At 42.0% G+C, this 23,957-nt stretch overlaps 1 protein-coding gene across 5 annotated transcripts in view; it reads right to left on the bottom strand.

Annotated features, from left to right (window-relative positions):
• Positions 1–17,972, bottom strand: part of NOSTRIN (nitric oxide synthase trafficking) — a 69,689-nt gene extending 51,717 nt beyond the window's left edge. The window contains exons 1-3 of one of the 5 annotated variants that reach the window (XM_059053951.2): positions 17,707–17,972; positions 9,619–9,667; positions 7,954–8,039 (exon numbers count right to left, since the gene is read on the bottom strand). Coding sequence is in view for 4 of the 5 variants with exons in the window: in XM_067026252.1 (XP_066882353.1) it covers positions 7,954–8,039; positions 9,619–9,732 (200 nt within the window). In the remaining variant the exon portion in view is untranslated. Of the gene's footprint in view, positions 1–7,953; positions 8,040–9,618; positions 9,781–17,706 lie in introns of all 5 variants that reach the window. The other 4 variants (XM_067026252.1, XM_067026253.1, XM_059053952.2 and 1 more) reach the window with 4 other exon arrangements.
• Between the last annotated feature and the right edge of the window lie 5,985 nt (positions 17,973–23,957).

Below are 23,957 nucleotides of genomic sequence, written 5' to 3'. Positions count from 1 at the left end.
CTCCTGCCTCTGAAACTGCGGGGAAGCAGCTGGAGAAGGAGAATTGCGGGGGAGTCAAATGCAAGTGCTTTTTAAAATTGACACTGCCTCTCCCTTTGCCTTTAATTGCTGTGTTCTGAATCACCACAACTCTGGCGGCTTAGCAGCTAGAAACGGGATCCACAGCAGCCTCTGTGTAGACAGAACGAGCTTCCCGGGGCCTCTTACAAAAGCATCTTTGCAGTTCCTGGACATGTTGAGGGTCTAGAAAAGTGGGGAAGAGGGGCCTCTGATATCAAACGTCACCAAGGTAGCCCTCTGAGACCAGACACGGCCTCTCTGAGCAGCATGATTGTACCCTTCACCTCTGCCTTCAATACTATATCAGTGACCCTAATATACAAATATTATATATATTTACATATATTTTTCATATTTACAACCAGCTTTAGAATCAACCAAGCAAAACAGGCTGCAATCATTTCCTCTTGCATTTTCAACCCTAATGACCATTTCAGAATCCTCAGCAGATTACCCCACACATCAGAAAGAAATGAAATGAAAAAGTCGGGAGGATGAGTTTGGAAACGTGAGGAATGGAACCCGTCACTAGGCTTCTTTTCTGGTGAGTTTGCCTACAACTGAAAAACTCTCTGGCCTCTGACCCTGAATGGCCTTTATCTTAGCACAGGTTAATGGGTAAATTCCTCCCCAGAGGAAATCGCTCTAAGAAGCCATGTTCCAACTGGCAAGCGTGGCGAGAGCTGTCACTTTTGTAAGTTGGAACAAACACTGCCATGTGGCTCATCCGTGCTTAAGATCTAATTAAGCAGAATATATAGCCTTTCAGAATTCCTGCTAAACAGAAGTGAAAGGACAGAGTTCAAAAGGGACACCTTTTCCCAAGGCAGAGGTGGCAATTTGCACCTCCAAGCACACTGGTTTCTTCTAAGGGAGCTGCTTTATCATGGTTTCTGGCCTAAAAAGCACCACATGCAAAAGAAGTGAAGAACGGCAGAGCTAATCTCAAACTAAGACATGGAATTTTTTCCCCTCATTAAAATAATCAGAAAAGAGTTTATAAGAACATTGAGCTTAATGTTCGAGCCCTACAGCTACTACATCTAATAGGAGTTGAGATTCTCTCTCCAAGCAATTGTCTTGGCACATGTGAAATTGATGATGTATATTTCTTTGGATGGGTAACTCAATCTCAGAATATTCCAGTGAGTCTTGAAGATCGCTAACCAGGAAAATGGCATGCACTGACTTTTAATCCAATTATATTTGAATTTCCTCTCAGCATGTGGAGGCAGGTCAATAAATTTTCATTAGTAATAATGAAGACCAACCAATAAGTCAAAGACTTATTGTCTTAGATTTGAAAATAAATTATATGTATATTTTTGAAAGAAAGGAGAGATAGAAAATATCAGATTCAATATTTTAGACAGACCACAAATTAAACTGTAAGACTATAAGTGACCAGGTAATAAATTTTAGAGTACCGTGCTCTAAGAAAATTAAGATGATAAAAAGTGATAGAAAACAAACACTGTAGCTGGCCCCTGTGTCTATAAGGAATTAATTAAAATTGAACTAAGGCTCTCTCAAGCTTGAAAACAGCAGGTGACTGAGCCCTCCCTTTACTACGAATTAAGAAGAAATTTTAGTAATCTGAAAATCTTTGCAGTTTCACACCCCTGTCTCTGCCCTCCTACTTTCTATCAGCAACAGCTTCTTGGGGCCTGGTATGCTGACATTTTCCACCCAAGTGTTATCAGTTTGCCTTTTGAAAGAGTCACAAGCTCATACAAATAGGCTGTGTTTAAAAGTTAGTTATTAACAATTTGAAAGACATTTTTACACAGCAGCTCTGTTCCTTGAGCGGCTAGGTTCTCTGGCTAGCCCACAACGCCCACTTCGTCATTACTCATTGCCTTAATTCTGGCTCCTGACAACAGTATAAAAAGGGAGAAATGGGAGGATGAGACCTGGAGGTCGCCCTGTCTTGGGCCAGTCTGGGAGTTCCACTGAGTCACTGCTCACTTCCGGCCCAGGGAAGGCACAGCTAAGGTAGGTCTAGCATTTCAGATCCTCTATGTCTGTTAATTCCTGAACTGAGGAGTTCATGTGGGGTGGGAAGGAGTGTTGTCATGGGGGAAGTCAGGTAAAATGGACAAGAAGAGCGGGTTTTGAAACTTTTTAGCTGGAAAACAAAATTTTATACAGCATCCCACCATATCACATAGATATTATGTTCTGAACAAGTGGGAACAGGAGTGACAAGGGCTCTGAGCCCTGCCCATTTAATTTCCTCCTACTCCCTGAAGTGGCTCTTGAGAGCTCCCCACAGACCCCTGTGCTACGAGATTTGAAAGCCACTGAGCTTGATGACCACTGGTGTCCCTTCCCATAGGAAGCCCTCTGTGAAGGGAGATGGGCCAGGACCCCGAGTGTGTTGGGACTCCCACAGCAGTGCCCCAAAGTGCCTGCCCACTCGGAAGATGCCCTTACAACAAGCCTGGGTAGAGCTGGGTAGAAGTCAAAATGTATCACCTTCTCCATACCCCTATCTGTAAATCAGGGGTGGATGAGAGTATTTGCATACTGCATTGGGTTCTGAGAATTTAAGGAAAAGAGACCAAGGATCAGACACATCTAACGCAGTGCTTGATCTATAGATGGTGCTGGATAAATGGTCTCTTCTGTGATTTTATTATTCTTTTCTAGCTTTTGTTCAAAATAACATTCTATACACGATGTAAGTAAATTTCTTTGACACACTCATTTATTGCTCCTTGTAAAGAGCCTAACTTAAACTTCTTAAAAGTTATGAGTGCCTGAAGGCACAGAGTTACTCATACACGAATGCATTCATTCCCTCAGTGAACATCTATTGAATGCCTGCTCTGTGCCAGTCACGTGGGATACAAAGACTCTCAAGGAGTGGAGGAGACAGACAAGTCAGCAGAAAGTAACAGTGTAGGCAGTAGAGCGATAGCAGAGGTAAGCACTAGTTCTGTACATCTCTGAGGAGCACTCTTTTGACACTGAGGACTGGAGTCTTGTCTTGAAGGCCCACCAGGGTGGGATGACTGAATCTTGAAGAATGCATTGAGTGGAGGCTGGCAATGCAGTTGAAGAAGTGTCTACCGGGCAGCGGATACAGCAGGTACAAATGCCGGGACCCATGGAGGTGGGTGCGAGGGATGGCAGGGAGCCATGGGGGGTGATTGCAAGTGGTTCTGTAAGCAGTGACTGTAGGTAAGATGGAGAGATGTGGGGTCATGCAGAGATGGAGAGAGACAAGCTGGATAGGAAGGCAGGGCCCAGATCTCAAAGTTCCTTTTATGAAATACTACAAAGGCTGAATTTTATACTAAAGGTCATGGGAGTCTTTGAAGGGTCTTAAACAGGGTCCTGGCCACAGAGTAGAAGATGTATTAGATGCTCCCTAGTTGAGGCAACTTGCTTGGACTAGAAAAAAGGAGATCCTCTGAAGGGACACAGCTCTGAGCCCATGTACCAGACTCGAGGGTTGAGAGTGGATTAGATGTCTGCCTTCCAGCTTTCAGGAAAAGCCGATCAACTCTGTTTTGGATAGGCTACCTTTGTGGTTTCATGGAACATGCAGCTGGAAATGTCCAATAGACTGTTGGATATATGGTTTGAAGTATGGATAAGATATACTGCCTAGTAATTTACATATGGGAGTCATCAATATGCAAAAAAAGAGCTGAAGTTATGGGAATTAAGATCACTCAGGCTATGGGTAGACTAGAAAAAGTAAGAATTTATCAAAGCTTTCATTTTAATCATTTATCTTTCATTGACAGCATCTGCAATGAATTGTAGATGGAATAATGACCAACTACACTTCCTTCTTTGTTTTTTTTCTTTTCTTTTCTTCTATTTTTTAATTAAAAAAAAATTTTAAGTCCGGAGTTGTGGTACTTGCCATTTGAAAACCTGACCTTAAGTTTCCTTAGAGAGAAAAAATTGACTTTCCCCATCAAAGTCTGTTTAAACCTCAGCTGTGAGGGTGCAGGGAACCAAACACTTAAATAGTTTCTGGAAATGTGCCTTTGTCTTTTTGAATCTGATCTGTGATGTGTTGAAATGAACCTGAAGACTTTGGCATTAGGCATCTTAGGAGCTGCTGTGTGTTTCTGGCTAAATCTGAGTTACTACTATAAAAAAAGAAACTGGAGAAACTAACTGGATAAAAGAAGCTAAGCAATACCATGAATTGCAGAATTTCCAGCCAAAATGGTGTTTCAATACCAACACTTTTCTATCACCACCAATTAGAACAAATGCAAGAAGGCAGCTGAGATTGGAAATAAAACATTATCTGGCCTCGTAGCTTGATTGGGATGCAGTCCCTTGTAGCCACAAGCTCATACAGAAGTATTAGCAGAACCACATTCCAATGGATTCTTAAGCAAGGTGTCTGGAATTGTTAATAGACCACAATAGTGAAGACCCTGTTCTAATAATGTAGATGTAATAATAAGAAAATAAACCCTTAACTATCTTTCATTTATTTATTCATTCAATCTACAAGGATTTACTGAATGCATTTTATGTGGCAGGTATCCTTAAGCCCCATATGCCCCCTCACTAAATCTTTCATTATAGTGGCCACTGGATTTGCCTTCATGATTTTCTATGTCATAAACCTCAGTGGAAATGCCTGCTTTATATATTCCAAGAGTACTCTTTTAATTGTCTGATGGAGTTTCCCATTAGTTGTCTATTGTCTAAGTAATATGATAGTTTCTTTTCAAGAGTATTAGCTTTCTAGGCATTTTTCTAATACAAGAGAAAAGTATCATTGATTCATATATAATAAGCCCATCTATTTAAGAGGAAAATAAGCCCAGTGCTCATGTCCAGATAACTGGTGGGAAACAGCTTTTTATCTTTTGTATATGTGGGGAGCTAATTGCTGATTTCCCAGAATAGGGACAGTGAAGGCAAGTGTAATACCAGCTATGTTGTGGCCATTCATCCTTTTGATATGGTAATTATGTTCTCAAAGCTCAAGCACTTCATAGGAAGAGGTAGTGACATCAGAATCACTCCCCATGGGAAAGAAATGACCCAGTCCTGGCAAGGGAGGTGGCCTCAGCAAAGGCCAGCTGACACGTAGGAATACAGCTGGAAAAATCACAGTGTGCCACATATTCATAGATTAGTAGGGAGTTTGTGCCCATCAGAAAACAATTCTCTCGAAACACCTAACTCTTTTAGTGTGGATGACATCCTTCAGGTTAACTACATGATCAAACAGCTGAGCAAAGGGAGGAGAGCTTCAAGCTCAAGTGTGAGGAGATATTGCAAAATGCACATTTATCAGGAATAAACATAAAGCAACCCACACAAGGCATCTTGGTTAAGGGGAAATGATTTAATTGTAAAAGGTTAGCTTTATACATTGTTCAGGAAAGCATCTATTGTATAAACAACCTAATATCCAGCATAATTTTTTTGGTCTAAACCATTAGATCCCTTTTTTGTATTTATGCTATGCAGTTTTTATCCCAGAGATATGCATGTAATTTTGCTAACCAGTAGTATTCTTTAGGTTTTCAAATTCTAAATTCTGCTCTATGAGGAAGTAAAACCATGAAGGGAGATATCTTTAGCTACCCAAGTGTTTCTCCTTCATTGGAGCTTGTCTGCCATTCTGGAATGTGTGGATGGAGAGTTTTGCATGTGAGTAGGTCCGGGGCAGATGGTAACCTGAGGAAGCAACTTCAAGAGAGATACAGGTAAGAAATGAAGTTTCTGATTGTAAATAAAGTACGTATGTCTGTGGCAAGGCAGAGATACAGAGTTACCTAGACAAGGGAAAAACAATAGGGCCATTTTGGAAGTAATTCCCCCAAATTTATTCAGTCATTTGTTGAGTCTGTTTACGAGGCATTATTTATTCACCTGCCTTTCATCTTCATAGCTCTCTACCAGGCATTAGTTTTGAACCTGGAGACACCAAATAATCAAGGCCCAGCTCACTGAAACCCAGGTCACTTGTATGGTTACTCTGTGTACAGATTCTTCTTGATCTGCAGGAGGGAGATGCTTTCTAATTTAGGTAATAGACTGAACTTGTATAATAGTTAACTGTTTTTTTGTTTTTTGTTTTTAAATTAATTTTTGGCTTGTTGGGTCTTCGTTTCTGTGCGAGGGCTTTCTCTAGTTGTAGCAAGCGGGGGCCACTCTTCATCACGGTGCACGGGCCTCTCACTATCGCGGCCTCTCTTGTTGCAGAGCACAGGCTCCAGACGCGCAGGCTCAGAAGTTGTGGCTCACGGGTCTAGGTGCTCCGTGGCATGTGGGATCCTCCCAGACCAGGGCTCGAACCCGTGTCCCCTGTATTGGCAGGCAGATTCTCAACCACTGCACCACCAGGGAAGCCCGTTAACTGGTTTTATTTTAAATAATTTCCTTTTAGATGGGTAAAAATATTTTCTTACAGAAAAAATTCCCCCCAGATTGGTTCTCCCTCTTCTTTTCATAGAATTAAAGCAATTTGGCTATTAAGTTAGAAATAACTTACTAAAAATTTTTTTCTTTTTAACTCCATTTGACAAATCTGGTTGTTTACTTTATAAAAGCACATTTGGGGACTAGTAAGAACCTGCTGTATAGAAAAATAAATAAAATTATTTTTTTTAAAAAAAGCATATTTGGGGACTTCCCTGGTGGTCCAGCAGTTAAGACTCCACACTCCCAATGCAGGGGGCCTGGGTTTGATCCCTGGTCAGGGAACGAGATCTCGCATCCCACAACTAAAGATCCCGCACGACCCAACGAAGATCCCACACCGGGCAATGAAGATCCCGCGTGCCTGCAACTAAGACCCAGCACAGATAAATAAATAAATAAATGCATAAATAAATATTAAAACAAAAAACAAAAGGTAATCCAAATTCTTTACAAGCATTCATTAAATAAATATAATTTTTTTAAAAAAAGCACATTTGAACTCTCCTGTGTCTTTCCTTGGCCTCATTCATCACTCCTGATAAAGCTAATGTTCTCCCTTGCTCTTGACCTACTAATACAGGATGCAGTCAACTGAGGCATCTTTGTTCTTATGGTACACATGCAATATTTTAAATTTGAAATGGGTTCCCTTGAAAGAATAAACAATCTTTTTGAAGGTCTCTTTGGAGTTGTTTATTACAGAGCTGTCTGGACATAGGAAATGGCCTAAGCACCCTTTATGGCCCCATTCAGTCCTCGGTGGACTCTAATCTTAAGCAGGAATTTTTGTAACTTTCTTAACTGAGTTGAGCGTGTTCATTTCACCACAGTGAACAGCTTTACATGTGATTGTATCTAGTATTAGGAGAAGATGATACTGTTGGGGATATATGTATATCTATAGCTGATTCACTTTGTTACACAGCAGAAACTAACACACCATTGTAAAGCAATTATACTCCAATAATGATGTTAAAAAGAAAGCAAATAAAAAAAAAAAGAGAGAAGATGATACTGAAAACGGTGACTTTTCATTCATCCATGCATTCATTCAACAGACACTTACTGAAGAAGTCAAAAGGCCAGACTCTAAGAGCTCAGCATACAAAGGTGAGTAAGACACAGCCACTACTCTCGCTAGGGAGACAGAAACGTAAACGAATAACTGCCATCAGTGTGAGGAGAGCACTAATGGTAGTATACATCGGTACGATGGTGGGCTCCAGAGAGGGTAGTGATCAGAAGGGACTTGGCTGAGCCTTCCCAAGCAAAATTACTTCCTGTTGTTTCCTGATTTTTATGGTGCCCCAGTGATAAATGTGCAATAACAGAGGATCACTCTTCAAACCAATTTCTCAAGTACCAAAATATAATACTGTGTTCTGGAAAGTAGGACAGCTGTAATCACTCCTCCACTTATATCGCTTGCTGCAACTAAAGAGGAAGAACTGCTTCGTGCAAACATGCATTTTGTACCTTTGCTGAAGAATGGATGTGATCTGCTTGCAGAAATCTTCTCCATTTTGAGAAAACTCCTTTAGGTTCTTGTATACTTTATTATACTGAAAAAGATACATAGAAGTATTATAAGCACTTCCAAAGACTGAACTCCTATAAATCCAGAACACTGCTGTAATGATGACTGTCATTGTAAATGATCATGCAGCTACAGAATGCACACCTTTCAGGTGAGTTCTTAAAATAAAGATGAAGTCTCTTCTGCATGGATGAAAGATCCTGGAGAACTTTTCAAAAATAAAGCTGGTCTACCTGTCTCTTCCTAGGCCAAATGCAAACAATTCAACAGTGGGGTGCATTTGGATTCCTGTCACCCCTATGATTCCCAGGAAGGTTAAAAGTACATTCTGAAATACACTGCATATTCCCCACAAATTCCAAAACACTATCCTTGGACCTCATGACAAACCCTGAACCATTAAAGTGAGTACTTCTTGGCTGAGATAGAAAACGTAAGTGAATAATTTGGTAATAAAATTTCTCCTAGGCCCCTCTATGTCCCATTTAACTCTACTAATAAGAATGTTATAATAATGAGTTGAACATTTTGATTGAACCAAACCTTATAAATTTATCTATATATGAATTTAGCCTGTAGACACAAAAATTCCAGTCAAAAGATTTTGTCATGTGACTTAGAACTCCACACTGTTATTCTGAAAATTGTATTGGTGAGGCTAGACATTGATGACAATAGATTTTAAGTGCCCAGATGGAGATGGCAAGTGTCAATTGATTCTGCTGCTTCCCTGACACAGAGTGGATGAGTGAGGTGATCAAGTGTCAAACAGACTGTCTCAATGTTTCCATCTGGGAGATGCGATAGCCCATCACATTTTTCAAAATAAGATTGTATACAAGAGGACACAACTTCTGTGTAGACTGAGTGCCGTGTGGTGGTTCTTTGTTCATACAATGAGCCAGCCTCTTCCATCCCTCAAATGTCTCTGGCATGCTGCTGGTCACTTGTTGAGAAAGGGAAAGGGAAGGAAACTCACACTTCCTGAGCACCTACTATGGGGCAGGCATGTTCCCATTATATGAATCCTCAGAGCTGAGGCAACCTTTCAGCTATAGCACCTGGAGTAAGCAGCTAGCAGAGTAGCAAAGAGGACATAGGGCACAGAGGTAGAAAGACCTAAAGAAATGACCTAAGCCAGGTCCCTACCTTCAGGGGTGGAACCAACCAATACATAGGATGTAGAAACATAATCCTATAGATAGCAAATCTTTTTCTCTTTAAGCAGTAGTTTAACTTTACCCTGAATTTAACACAGCAAGCCATGGCAGGATTTGGTAGACACACAATAGGTGCAAACAGCTTCATTGAAACTGCCTGGGACACAAAAACAACTGTGAGAGGGCAAAGCTCTTTAGAAGGACATTGTTAACTCCTAAATCAAGGTTTGCAAAAATTCGGTGCCTATAGGCACCTGGATGAGGGAGGAGCAGGATGGGACAGTGAACTGGAGAGACAGCTGCCACAACAACTCTGGACCATGGACCAACTTTTTTTGTGCAAAAAAGCTGAAATGAGGATTGGTATCTGAAACATAATTTTTAAAATTTTGCAGCAAACAATTCACAAAATTTTAAACTCTTTGCCAAGCAAGCAAAACATACCTGTAGTGCAATCCAAGTGTAGCCTCCGTCATGAAGAAATGATTCTCCTCTGAGGCATGAGAGTAAAATCACTATTGGGCAACCAAGCTTTCTCAGTTTTACTTCCACAAACATAAGCTGTCATCTATGAATGATGTGATACTTTCAGGCCTCCTTCCTCCACTTACAAGTACAACGGAAGAGTTTGGTAAGCATTTTTCAATTGTTTAGCTTTTTTGTTTATTCCTTTGTTACCTAAACACTTTCACTAAATTGTCCCTTAAGGCTTTTATTTTCTTCCCATAACACCAAATAACATCCAATAAAACATACCTAGGTATCATGAGAAGAAAATAGAGACATGTTTAGCAGACACATGCCCCTGGAATAAAGTCAATTCTCAGCCCCTCTCACCCTTAGGTGTAGTAGCCATGTGACTAAATGCTTCCCAAAGAGGTATGGGTGAAAGTTTTGTGTTGGGTTTTAGTGAAAGTTCCTTCCTCCTTTTTCCTGAAACCTGGACTTAAAATGACAGCTGACGCCATAAGGTGATCTTGAGGATGGATGCCACATGCTAAGATCTTAGATCAGAAAGTGAGAAAGAGCCTGGGTCCCTGATGCCCTGGGGGCCAGTGCAGAAGACCCCAACTCTCTACTTTTGGACTTATTTTATGTATGAGAGAAATATAACAGTAGGCTTTTTTTAAAGCCACTTTTATTTCGGGTTTCCTAAATATGCAGCTAAACATAGTTCTAATTCATACACAGTCTTCTAACTTTTTATTTTAAATTATGAAACATTTTTATGTTTTATAAATAATAATGATACAAACAATAATTATGATACACATTATATTCTCACTACCTAAGTTACAGAGATATTGACACTTTGCTTCTGCTCTTTTTAAAATAACAATTTTTCTTTTCAATGACTTCTTTCACTATTCTTGCACATTTGTTCTTCCGTATCAACATTTATCTAATTACAATTAAAAAAATCCCTGTTGAGATACTAAGTGGAATCGCATTACATCTATATATCTCAATTTGAGGAAATTAACTTTTTTATGGTATTTAGATTTCCCACCCACGGGCATAGTAAGCCTTTTCATTTGTTCAAATCTTATTTCATGTTCAATAAAATTTTATGGCTTTCTTTAAAGGTCCTGTAGCATTCTTATTTACTTAGAAATATCTCACAGTATTACACACTATTCAGCTATCTTTTATGTTGTTTTATTTATTTATTTTTTTGCGGTACGCGGGCCTCTCACTGTTGTGGCCTCTCCCGTTGCGGAGCACAGGCTCTGGACGCGCAGGCCCAGCGGCCATGGCTCACGGTCCTAGCCGCTTCGCGGCATGTGGGATCTTCCCGGACCGGGGCACAAACCCGTGTCCTCTGCATCGGCAGGCAGACTCTCAACCACTGCGCCACCTGGGAAGTCCTAAGCTACTAAGCTATCTTTTATTTTTTTTAATTTTATTTTTTGTTTATTTTTTGCGGTACGCAGGCCTCTCACTGTTGTGGCCTCTCTCGTTGCGGAGCACAGGCTCCGGACGCGCAGGCTCAGCGGCCATGGCTCACGGGCCCAGCCGCTCCGCGGCACGTGGGATCCTCCCTGACCGGGGCATGAACCCGCGTCCCCTGCATCGGCAGGCGGACTCTCAACCACTGCGCCACCTGGGAAGCCCTAAGCTATCTTTTAAAATAGTGTCTTACCTGTTTCTCTCTCCAGCTTACACCAAAACAGAAACAAAGACCCGACAAAAACATCAGGGGGCCATGTGCAGGAGAGAAAGATTTGTACGTATGCTTGCAAAGTGAATTTTTCTGTTCTCAAACACTGTAAGGCTGGGGCTGGGAGAAGACAAAGCAGAGAGTTGGATGGAAGGATGCCTTCTAAGCAGCAGAGAGAAGAAACTCCCATCAGGAAAACTAGGAGGGGAGGGAAGGGACTCTGAGATGAGCTGTCTTAGGACATGGACCCCCATCAGCCCACCATCACCAGAAGAGGTGATTTGCATCCAATAGTCCTGGGGAAAGAATAGGGTGCCTCAGATACCATGTATCAGGATGGGGACAGGTAGGGTAAAACTTGCCCCTAACCAAAGGGGAAATGGGCAGAACCAGCTGAGAATTTTTCCCTATCCTGGGGCTGCAGGGGCTACTGCATTTCCCAAACTTATCAAGCCATCAAAACTCTCCAAGACACATTTTTAAAAATACCATCTCCACAGGACTAGTTCTAGGAAGCCAGAAAGCCTGGAAAGTTCATAAACCAATGATTTAAAACTCGATTGCTTTTACAGGAGAGTGGGTGAGCTGTGGCAGTATGGAGACCGCCTGTCTTTCCCTAAGGCCTTCAGATTCAACTTTTTTAAGCAAGAATCTGCTCAAACCAAGCACATCTTATGGCATCAGTTGCCCCTGGGGCTCCCAGTTTTGGATTTTGGAAGGATTTTCCTATCATTTAATAGGCTAGTACTTCCTAATTTTTTTCACATCATGGTATACATGGAAAATGATATTTGTACTGGAACAATGTGGTAAATAGACAAAGTGGTTCAAGGTAGAGGCAACTTGCCCATGAGCTCAGCCCCCCAGCTAGTCTCCCCCTGTAACTCATCCCCCAGACCCCTGGGCACTTGTGTACCCAGGTACACACAAGTCAGGAAGTTCTTCAATACATTATGTTGTTGTTAACTCAATGATCAGATAAGAATGGGATGTTCTGCTTATTACAGCAATGGGGAGAATCTTTATCATTGACTCTACATATAATGTACTGGACACTCCACGACAAACCCTGATCCAGACTGAGATAAAGGTGACATCAATAAATAAAAGAGTGACTAAGAATAGTTCCATTATTTCAGCATAACCCCTTTTTTAGATTCAGTGATTCTGTACCTTTCATCTTGTACCATCTACTCAGACTTGAAGACAAAAGCTGTCTTGTAAAAGCAGACTTGCATAAACATCAAAGCAGACCCCAGAGACCATCTCATCTAGTGTGTGTGTGTGTGTGTGTGTGTGTGTGTGTGTGTGTGTGTGTGTGTGTGTGTGTGTGTGTAATCAGAAAATCTTAGAACTTATCTGCTTTGAGGGGATGAGGTCTCTTGACCTTGGCTCTGGCTCTCCTTCTCCTCTCCCATCTTTCTTCCCCACCCGACTCTCACCCAGCACAGGGGTCTCTGAAGGGATTCCATGGAGCACAGTTTGGAAACCACTAAAGTCCAATCCTCTTATTTTATAGTTAAGGCCGAAACAGCAAAAGATAACCTCATTAGTTAGAGACAGAACTGTGATAAGAAATGTTAAGTGAGCAAATCAACTAGAGAATCTATCAGAAATAAATATATTTATAAATAGCTAATCAGTATAATCACACTAAGTGTACTCAGAGTGGTATTACCTTTCAGTATTATGAGCAGTGCAGATCACTCCCCAATGCCATCAACCAGCACAGAAGGCTTTGCTCTACTCAGAGTTGTGGAAGGTGAATTTTCCCTGTTTTTTTTCCCACCTATTGAGCTTTTGAATACCCCACCCCCTACCACATATTCATTGCAGGAAAGAACCTACTGTTGATCTGACATCTCCATTTGAATTTATATTAACATGCTGCTTTTCCCTAAGGTCATTAAGTACTAGGAAAAAACGACATTTTTTTTTTTTCCCCTGATAAAGGGGTTGCAGTCTGGTGGAGAAATATGTGGGATCTTTCTGAGAACCTAAAAATCCCTTCAGGTAGGTAACTAATGTACACAGACATGTCCCATTCTGCCATTAAGAAAATGCTTCTGCCCAGCACTTATAAGCAAATTCTTTCAGATAAATATTATCGTTATGAAAAAACTCAGTAATCTAGGCAATTGGCACGTGAAATGATTAGACAGATGTCTTGTGAACAACAAAAAAATTCACTTTATCAACCTTGGCCTAGCTGCTCTTTCTGACTTTCCATAATTTGAATGATTAAGAAGGTTAAATTCAATTACTCTAGAAAAATCCATTTTCATTCTAGGTGCAAGTATGAAGAGTTTGCTTTTTTTTTTTTTTTTTTGGTGGGCGGGGAGTCATGATGATCCTCATAGTGTTAAACAAACCATGATATTCTACTTAAATTTCATCAGATAAGCTTTTGTTGGATGCCTTTCACATGCCAGGCACTGTGCTACTGATTTCATGCGGCGTAATATTTCTAAGTACTGCTTTTGTAAACTAAGAAATTGTATTTATTAGGCACCTGGGTAATATTTAGAATCTCCATGGCAGGCTGTCATAGACTGTGAGATACATTAAAGAACACAGACTACTTCATCCTCTCCTTCTCTTACTTTACAGATGAGGAAACAGAAGCCCACAAAATGTGAAATGGCACATCACACATCTCACTGATGCACACTGGGGATGCTGTGGGCCGACATCCATGCCAGACCCAAGCTGCCTCCTTATCTCTGCAGTGTCCCAGAACCCCTCAGGAGCCATGGACCATTGCCCCAGCATCTTTTATATTAGTGCCAGTTAATATCTTCTGACCCAGGCTGAGCCACTGAAATGGGATGCTCAGGTTGGCGTCTGAACCAGGCTGAAGGAGCAGCCCCACAGTACTCTTTCAACAGCTGATGAAGTTAAGAGAAGAGGCCAACTATGTGGGCCCAAAGAAGCCTGCTTTGACAGGTCCCCACCTGGATACTGAAGGACTGTGTAAAAGCAAAACCTTGGTTAGAGTTAATTATTTGCCCTTGATTTCTATGGCATTGTTTCTTAGGAAGGTGCTATTTTTTTTCTTAATGATTAGATTATTTCATTTGGAGATAATATGATCCTGTTTCCTTGCACATGGATTTGTAAATGATTTCCTTTGGCATATTTTGAGGATTAGAAGCTAAGCTCACAGGCATTAAGGCATCAGGGCCCAGAGCCAATGCTTCTCTTTTTCAAAAAGAGAACTTTTAAAAATCTCCTTCAAATAAGTTCTGACTTTCTCAAGATTAGTTAAAAGTCCTACACAGCATTCAAGCGACCTGTGTGCTACCCTGGTGACAGATAATTTGTGCATAGACACTAACCTAGCTCTTTGAGGTAGAATGGCCCAGCTACCAGCTTATCTTGCTCATTGGAGCATGACCTAAAAGAAGAGGTTTTTAGGGCTTCCCTGGTGGCGCAGTGGTTGAAAGTCTGCCTGCCGACGCAGGGGACACGGGTTTGTGCCCCTGTCCGGGAGGATCCCACATGCCGTGGAGCGGCTGGGCCAGTGAGCCATGGCCGGTGGGCCTGCGGGTCCGGAGCCTGTGCTCTGCAACGGGAGAGGCCACAACAGTGAGAGGCCCGTGTACCGCAAAAAAAAAAAAAAAAAAAAAAAGAAGAGGTTTTAAAATTTTTTCTGGAGTCTGGTGAGACCTATTTTACTCAGAAAAATATTTTCAAATGCATAAAACAAAATAACAGGATTATAAAGGAAACTAATTCTATTGATATGTTTTATAAAATATAATTTTAAATATTTTATATGCTTTTTAATTAACATACTAAATAATGAGTCTTAAGAATTACCCAAATTTCTAAGTCACACTGAGTGTGAGTAAACAGTATTTCTAGATATCTGTAAACAAATGTAATGTTATATAAAAATATAAGTGATTTTTATTATTTACAAAGTCACAGACACTGCAGTTGTACTAGGGCTTGCTGCTTATATTCAAAATTGGAGGAAATTCTAAATTGTAGTTAGAAACTAACACAAATAAATAGGTCATGCTTTTCCCATTGAAGGTCACACAAACCACTGTTTCCATATGTGGATCCACTGGGGTAGACCAAGTTAAGAACTGTAGCTAAGATAAGGCTTTATGAATTCGTTGTGTTCCATGTAACCCTAGGGACTCATGAAATGGAATATTTTGCAGAAAGTTAAAGCTTTGCGTTCTTTTTGGTTTCTTCATGAAACTACCTGTTTCATGAAGCATTCTTTTGCAGTCCACCCCCTTGTTTTATTCTGTTGCCAAATTGCAGCCTCATTTTCACACAGCCTTGTTGCCCAAGCGCAAACTAGGGCTGCACCAGGAAATCCCCTTGCTGAAGATGAAACAATTGCAAATAAATAAAGATTCTGTGACTTCAGAGGATTCAGAAACCCTGGCTGAAGGAATATCCTCCCACTCTCGACTGCGTTTGGTGGCAGTGGGCCCAGAAAGATGACTTTCAAGTTTGGAGACAAGGACAGGAGTCCTTGGGGCAATAGTTCAGCATAGGGAAAAGGACTCCACATGTCAGGGAGGGAGCATTAAGCTGACATAGAGATATGGTGATGGGTTATCTTGAGAGCTGCTCAAAGGAAATATTTCTCCTAGTTCCAGGTCTGAAGTCGGCCTTAGAAAGGGATATTAGGCTTTTGGTTTTTAGTTTCTGGTTTTGTTTTAACTTATCCTGACTTCAGTTTTCCTCTCCACTATCTCACTCTTCCCTTGGTCTTTATTTCTTCTTTGGTGACCATTGGTACCAAGGTTTTGCTTCCACTTATCCCATCCTTGTCCTACTCACCCACCCTGTACAAAAACATTATTGCTAACCTATCAGGAGAAAGGAGAGGAGTCAACATTTTAGTAAGGGAGCAAATGCAAGGAGTAAAAAATAAACAAACAACAAATACATAAACGAGAAAAGACTTTGAAAGGTTATCTGTTAGCTTACCAATAGAGACAAGATTGGGGTGGAGGAAATCAAAGGGAGAAGGTTTTGCCCTTAAAATCTGTATACAACCATATTCTTGGAATTTCTTTTTACCGTAGACACATGTTACTATTGTGTGTGTGTTTTTTAAAAAATATTTATTTATTTATTTATTTTGGTCACACCAGGTCTTAGTTGTGGCAGGCAGACTTTTTTTTTTTTTTTACAAGAGATAAATAAACTGACACCAAGCATTGTAAATGGATGACCACAACAAAAGCAACAATGATTGCAATTACGAAACACTCTTACTGTGTCATAATATTGACATTCAGTCCAGTAATCCTCCACTGCAACAGCTCCTTTACTTTGCAGTGAAAATTGATTTGTATATTTTTTGCCTCTGAGACTACTGTGTTTTTAAAAAGTAAAAGTAGGCAGAGCCTGCTACTATGCTGTCATTATTAATATCACTAGCCACCATGACTTTATCTCATTTAGCTGGTCTGATTCCTGAACTTATTCTGTGGAATGGTGGATACAGTTTCATCTTTGCTAAGCCTGTGCTTTCCACATCCACTGAATAAACACAAACGAAACCAATAATTCTGTTGATCTTTTTCTTTATGGTTTTATGGCAGCCCCTGTTTATCTGCTTCTCCACATTTTTTTGTTTGTTTGTTTTTGATAAAATACTTGAAGGATGAATGCAACCCCTTGCTTCTGATGTCACCAGTTTTAGTTTTTTGGGACCATTTCTTGGGATAACACAATCTTTGATTACTTTATTTCCTCCCCCCTCCACCCTTTATTTTAATTGCTCCTCATTTCCTAAATTACATCTCTGCTCTTGCGGCTAACGACCTCACAACTTGACCAACCTTCTATTTTTGGTACCGCTCCCAGGATTGAAACAAACATGTTGGTAAACGTGTCCGAGGACCACCGCAAGGCGGACAGAGTGCGGGAGTCTGTACTTCCTCCCTCCGGCCTTGCAGTTCTGGGCTCTAAATGATATGGGAAAATACGCAAAACCCTTGCATCCTGACTTCATTCCCAGAGCCCCAGACTGGCTGCAGATATTCTGTGCATTTGTGTGCCTACGGTACGCACGATATTGGCACCACTGGCATATATTTGAAGACTGTTTCCCAAACAGCCACCATCTGCATGCAAATATAATGCTACATACACTCAAGGATTTTTCAAGAATATGAGAATAAAAGATGACAATTACCTGCCCTGTCATTTGCTAGAAAGAGCTCTGTTTTAAATTGAACCAAAGAAAAACCACAGACTTTTGTACCAGTGCCAATATCTAAACATGTTTGGCTTCTGAGCGTCCCAAATTTCTTAAGTTCAAATCCATTAATACATAAATCTACTCCTCAGCCGCCCTCTCACACACAGGCAAACCACACTGAGCTACTCACCGAACAATCTGTCAGTGGGTCCCTCATGGTGAAATGTTTGCTTCAGTCCTTTTAGCTATGCTCCGGCATTCAGGATGCTGCACCAAAGGTTGGGTGTGTCCTGGACTTCCGGGATTCAAAGGGCCTAGAGTACGTCAGTCCTTGTCAAACACCCCAAGGAGGAAGTCCCAGCCCTGGACTTTAATCCCGTTTGTTTTCTGAAAAAGCAAAGAATGGCTCCGTGTCAAGAGAGCTGGAGTGAGATAGTGAGAATGACTCCTGTAAATACTTAGGGGTCAGAATACTGTGTCCTGAACTGCGTGGCCTTGAAAGAAAGCCCAGAGGTTATAAAGCGTTCCTGGTAATTCAGTCCCTCAGGGCTGAGAATAGAGGGATTCTCACAGCTTGCCATATTCACCTTGCTTTTTTGTAAGATGTTGGGGGTAGGAGTTTATTAATTAATTTATTTAGTTTTGCTGTGTTGGGTCTTCGTTTCTGTGCGAGGGCTTTCTCTAGTTGCGGCGAGCGGGGGCCACTCTTCATCGCGGTGCGCGGGCCTCTCACTGTTGTGGCCTCTCCCGTTGCGGAGAACAGGTTCCGGACGCGCAGGCGCAGTGGCCATGGCTCACAGGCCCAGCCGCTTCGCGGCATGTGGGATCCTTCCGCGGCATGTGGGATCCTTCCGCACCAGGGCACGAACCCGCGTCCCCTGCATCGGCAGGTGGACTCTCAACCACTGCGCCACCAAGGAAGCTCTCACCTTGTTTTTATTTTCTGTATTTTCAGTTGCTATGACACACTGGGGTCTTTTGGGTTGGGGAGGAGGGACTGCTCCTTCCAGGGTTAGCTAATTCCTAGAGATAATAGACAACTAGCTTATAAGCATGGCTTTGATATGCAATCCAACCATCCAGAGCTCAGACCCCCAATCACTTCCCTTATCTACCTCTCACACACCAAGCCGATAGTTCCCCTGCCCCAAATCACCCCAGGGCCAAGGTACCAAACAATTAAGACCACCCCTATATAACCATGACTATAGTGGAAAATGTCCAGAAAAGGCTATCAGGGAGCAGGCACACATTAACTACCTCGAGGGCCCTAACACAGCACAACCCTCACTACCGTCCCAAGAGGACCAAGAAGCTAAGCTATCAAGTCAAGGAGAATTTTTCTATGTTCAACCTCATTTTAAAAAATCACTCAAAAGGATAAACAAAACCAGCCATCAGCAACTTATTTTTTATTGCTTTCTCTGCACCTGTGGCCCAGGGGTCAATCCTGAGATTTCCAGTTAATGGCCTGTTGCCTTGTGACAGCTGGTCTGTGGGCAGCTTTGCGCTGACTGGCAGACAGGTCCCCAGCCCAGAAGGAGCTCCATCCACACAGCCCAGGGGAACACTCCAGAGCTGCCCAGGTGACTCAGACTCCACGCATTTGCCCTTGATGTGCAAGTTCCATTCAGAGTCCCTGAAAATAGCACACGAAGAGGGAGGAGGACTTGCCCTGTAATCTGAGGGAGGGGTCCTTAGTCAGGGACCACCATTCACACACTTAACAAGGTTCTCCCCTGAGCTTCTGCAAAGGAACGTTATCACTGTAGGTTACCACATGGAGCCGTAGCTTTCCCAGGGCTAGAATTAGACCAGGCACCCATCATACTGAAAGAGTTTTAAGACAGATTGTAAAGTGAGGTTAGTCATATGTCACTCCAGATATGTCCCACTGGAGGGCTTCCTTGCCTTCAGAGATGGTAGATAGACTTGGCTGGCACCTTGGATCCAGGGCCTGGGGCAGCTCCGTGTCTTCCCCCAATTCCTGCTGTGCTTGGTCTCAGATCAGGCCCAACTCAGTTCAGAATGGGAAGACTGGCCTCCCTTGCCAACCCCACAAGAAATGCCATCACACCAAGCTTACCGTGGTCTCTGTGGCCCGCTGGGAGGTTGGTAGGACATGCTCACACCCATATTCCTCATGTGTGTCTCTCCCAGCAGGCTAACTCGCTTTCCCTTAGTCCTCTTGGAAAAATTAAAGTATCTCCATCTTACTACAGCATTCCTCCCACAGACTGTTGTACAGGCAGCAGGGTGTCCTGGCTGAATTTATACTGAGAATTAGAGTTTGGCTGTTTGTTGAGCTTCTCAGAAGGCTGTTGGAATCTGCAACAAAACCTTGATTTTGGAGGTTAGGAAGAGGGCTGTATCAGTCATCTCTTGTCACAGTAATGCTGTGTAATGAACAGAAAACCCAGTGGCTTCACATGACTTTACTTAGTTCGCAAGTGTGTGGTTTTAGTTGGGTGATTCTTTGGGTCTCCCTGGCCCTACTCTTGCGAAAGCAGGTCATCTACAAATGTCTCTTGGTCTTGGCAGGGCAGCTCTTCTGGGCTCTGCTGGTTGGGTGGCTGGCTGTGAGCTGAGGCGAGCCTTCCTCAGCCTGAAATATAAGCCAGGCTGTTCTAGAGCGTGTTGAGGAACCAAGAGAGTGAATGGAAGTGCTCAGGCTTCTCGAGGTGCAGGCGTGGAACTGACACACCATCACTTCGGCCCCATTCAGCTGACCAAAGCCAGTCACAGGCCAGCCCAAATTCAAGGGGCTGTGGGAGATTCCAGTCCTTCATGGGAGGCGCTGAGTGTCTCATTGCAAAGGGCACACACACAGAAAGGGGCAGAGAATTGGGATTTGTTTTACATTCAACACACTACAACGGGTCAGTCAATATTTGTTCTTCAGTGACTCGAGAGATAAAGCAGTTAGGACACCAGAGGGGGATGGCTGAAATATGTCAGCCTTTCCCTTTCTTCAATTCAGCCTCAGGGGACCTGTCTGGAACTTCAGCAGAGATTGAGGTCAGGGAGAGAAATGAGGGGAGTTAAGTTCACGACAGACTCTAGACACAGATTTGGAGATAGGGTCATTCTCCCCTCTGACCCCGCATCCCATCTTACACATACTCTGCCACGCACAGGGGGTAGGGGTGGGGACGGAGTAGCAGAGCAGGTTCTCCAAGGTGGCTGCAGTGCCTGAGGCTGTGGCTGGTGAGGCACCTTGGCAAGGAGGTTTGTCCTTGAGCAAATGAGAATCCCCAACCTCTGACTCCCAGAAATGGCCCAGGGAGAGTGGGAGGAGGAAGCTGAGTTCCTGTGTGAGCAAAAGGGGGAAGAGCTTATAGTTCTGGAATTGATGTTAACATCACCTTGTTTGTATCTACAGGTTGATGAGAACTATATATAGTGAAGCATCTCGAAGAACGTATACTATACTTCTTTCAAAAGGTCGGTGCCCAAGGCATCCTTTTGAGTTCTCTCACTTCAGGTTTCTCTCTGGCCATATGTTCCCGGCTTGCACTCATTCTCTGGCTTCATTCCAGTCCAGGCCTCCAGCTTGACCTACCATTCAATCATTCGGATCCTCGTCTTCCTGCTTCCGTTCCCTGTGTGTGCTCGGTGTTCGCCTGCCGGCATGACCTCTCTGCAGAAAGAAAACCTGCAGCGGAGTGATCTGGAAGACCTGCCACCGCACCCCACCCACCCCTTTGTGTGCCTCCGCCAAAGAGGACACATCTGCTGAGTGTCTGTAAGCGGATGTTGGCGCCAGTAAGTTAGTAAGAAGGACCCCAAATGTAAGAGAGGTTAAGGGCAGTTCACAACTTGCCTTGAAGTTTCTTTAGTAGCCAAAGCATGCAAAGAATTGGAAATGGCGCAAACATCCATCAGTAGGGACCTGCTTAAATAACTTATGGTAATATGGGCTCACATTTGGAGGACTTACCATGTAATATTTGTAAAGATATGTAATATTTATAAAGATATTCTAAGTGCTTTGCAAATATTAACTTTTTAAATCATCATAGCAATCATTTGGGATAGATTTGTATAGATCCTTATAATACACATAGGAAAACTGAGGCACAAGATGGTTAAGTGACTTATCTAAGGTCATATAGTTAGGAGTGAGAGAGCTGGGATCCATCTAATTCCAGTGCTTCCGTGTTTCATAACTATGCTGCACTGCCACTCAACCCGGATGTTGTGGAAAAAAACAGATCCAAACAATGAGGACAGAATATAAAATATTTAGTTGTATATACTTAGAAACAGGCTGCAAAAGAAAGAGTATGAGTGTAGTTTGGTACCTATATAAGAAAACATATCCAGGCAGATATATACCAGGCAGACAATAGTATATCTCTGAAGGATGGGACTGTGGAGGACTCTTCCTTTCTAGGTCATACATTTCTATATAATTTTAACATTTGAAACAAACATGTATTGCTTTAGAAAACAAACAAGGCAAATAACACTTTTTTTAAAAGGATAACAGTTATGCTAACTTTAATCTTTTAAAAAGTTAGAACTAATAAGTGAAATGGTGACAGCAGGCCTTGTTAGTCCATATCTTCAGGACTTTGCATAATGCTGGTTCCTTCTACCTAGAATTCCTTCTACCTTTATGTGGCCTTCGTGGGCTTTCATTTATCTCCAAAGTCCAGCTTGTGTCATTTTCCCCAGACACAGTACACTCTTGCCTTTGTACTACTGTTATCCATGGCTTGCCCTTCTTTTGATTCAGGTACCCCATTGTGTCCCGATTCCTCGTTTCATGGTCTGCCTCCTACTCTACTCAGTGAACTCTTTATATCCAGTATGTGGAGCAAAGTAAATATCCAATAAATAATTGTTTTCACTTAATTGAATTCAACTCTGAGAAAGTGGCCCCGGTAGCTAGTTCCTCTCCATCCACAAGATGGAGAATATTGCTTATGGGTAGGCCTATATCCTCAGTTCTTGGGAAGCAGAGTTCAAAACACTGAGAGCCAAGATAAGTATGACCGGGCAGGAACTCTAAAATGGGAAATGGTCCAAATGCCCTTGGGAGACTCCACTGCTCTGATTAAAAATGGCCTTGACAAGCAGGAAACTGAGAAGGAATCAGAAGAATCCCAAGGGGCCACTTAGAGAACTTTCTTGGAGAATTGTTGGTTAAAAATATATAAACATAGGAGATAAGAAAAGTCTTGGGACCAAGGATAAAATCAAAGGGTGGCCTAATGCTAAGAATAAATTTAGGAAAGCTGGAGTCTAAAATAAGCCAAGCTCTGCAAAGTGTGCCAAGAACATCTGAGATAATTTTTACCATATCTACAGCAAGAAGGATGTAAAGCGACAGCATCTGGGCTTGCGGCTGCTGGCCTCTGTTTCTGATGACAGAGTAAGCAGGAGCACTTGGTCAGGTTGCTGGGCTCCAGGGGTTAGAGCGTCAGGCAGAGAGGCTGGCCACCACCGTGCCAGGTCTTCACTGTGCCTTCACACATCCTGCTTCTGAATCGTGGACGAAGCCCCCACTCCCTGGACTGTTTGAGCTGGCAGAGGACCAGTACCATCTCTGCAGCCATTCTAAGCACGTGAGAGACACGGACAGTGTTTACAAGACATGACATCACTTCCACCAATCACTCTCAGAGGGAACTATAGAAGCAATCGCATTCTGACTAAACAATGTTTTATTTTTAGTCTCTGGTTGCTGCAGTGATTAGTTTCCTTAATTTCCATATCTCTCCAAACCTGGAAGAAACATTTCTAAAGCCTTGCCTTAATGCATACATTAAAAAAAAAAAAGATGTACCTATGCCCAAAGCCTGAGGATGAGAAAAAAAAAAAAAAAATCTGTGTAATTTAGAAGCACTAATGAGTGTTTTAAACTACAGCAGGAGTGGAGGAAGGGTACTGGGGGGGCGGGGGGCGGGCGTCCGGATATCGTTATTGTTAATAGCCAGCCTAATTTGTAGCATCTAAAGTAACTTTTTACGCTCAGTTTGTACTAATTGTCTTGTGGTTTTAAAAATTGCACAAAATAGGTTTTTTTTTTTTTTACCACTTTCTACTTCATAAAAATTACATAATTTTTAAATTAAAGTCCAAATGGTCACAATTAACTTACTTTATAAATACAAACCTGTATTCAGTGTGCTAGGGCTGAATTTTCATTGTTGTGCGTGTCCAAGTTTCATATATATTAATTTAAAATCTCCAAGTGTTAATGGGAATAAAGGTGAAATCAAATAGATGAATTTGCATAAAACAAATTAGTGTAAATTTACTTTTCCCCAATAAGCCCTAGGAAATGAAAACTTAATTAACAATCAAGTCATCCTACAGCCATGATCTATGGCTTGACTTCCCCCCCAAAAAGCCTAAGAAAAATATTTTATAAATGCAGATTAGTCTAAATTACATGATATCTTCATTGGATCACCTATGTTAATATTCATG

This window comes from Kogia breviceps, chromosome 2 (genome assembly GCF_026419965.1).
Source record: "Kogia breviceps isolate mKogBre1 chromosome 2, mKogBre1 haplotype 1, whole genome shotgun sequence".
NCBI lineage: Eukaryota > Metazoa > Chordata > Mammalia > Artiodactyla > Physeteridae > Kogia > Kogia breviceps.
Note: the sequence above shows the minus strand (reverse complement) of the source record. Positions and strands in the feature narration are given on the sequence as shown.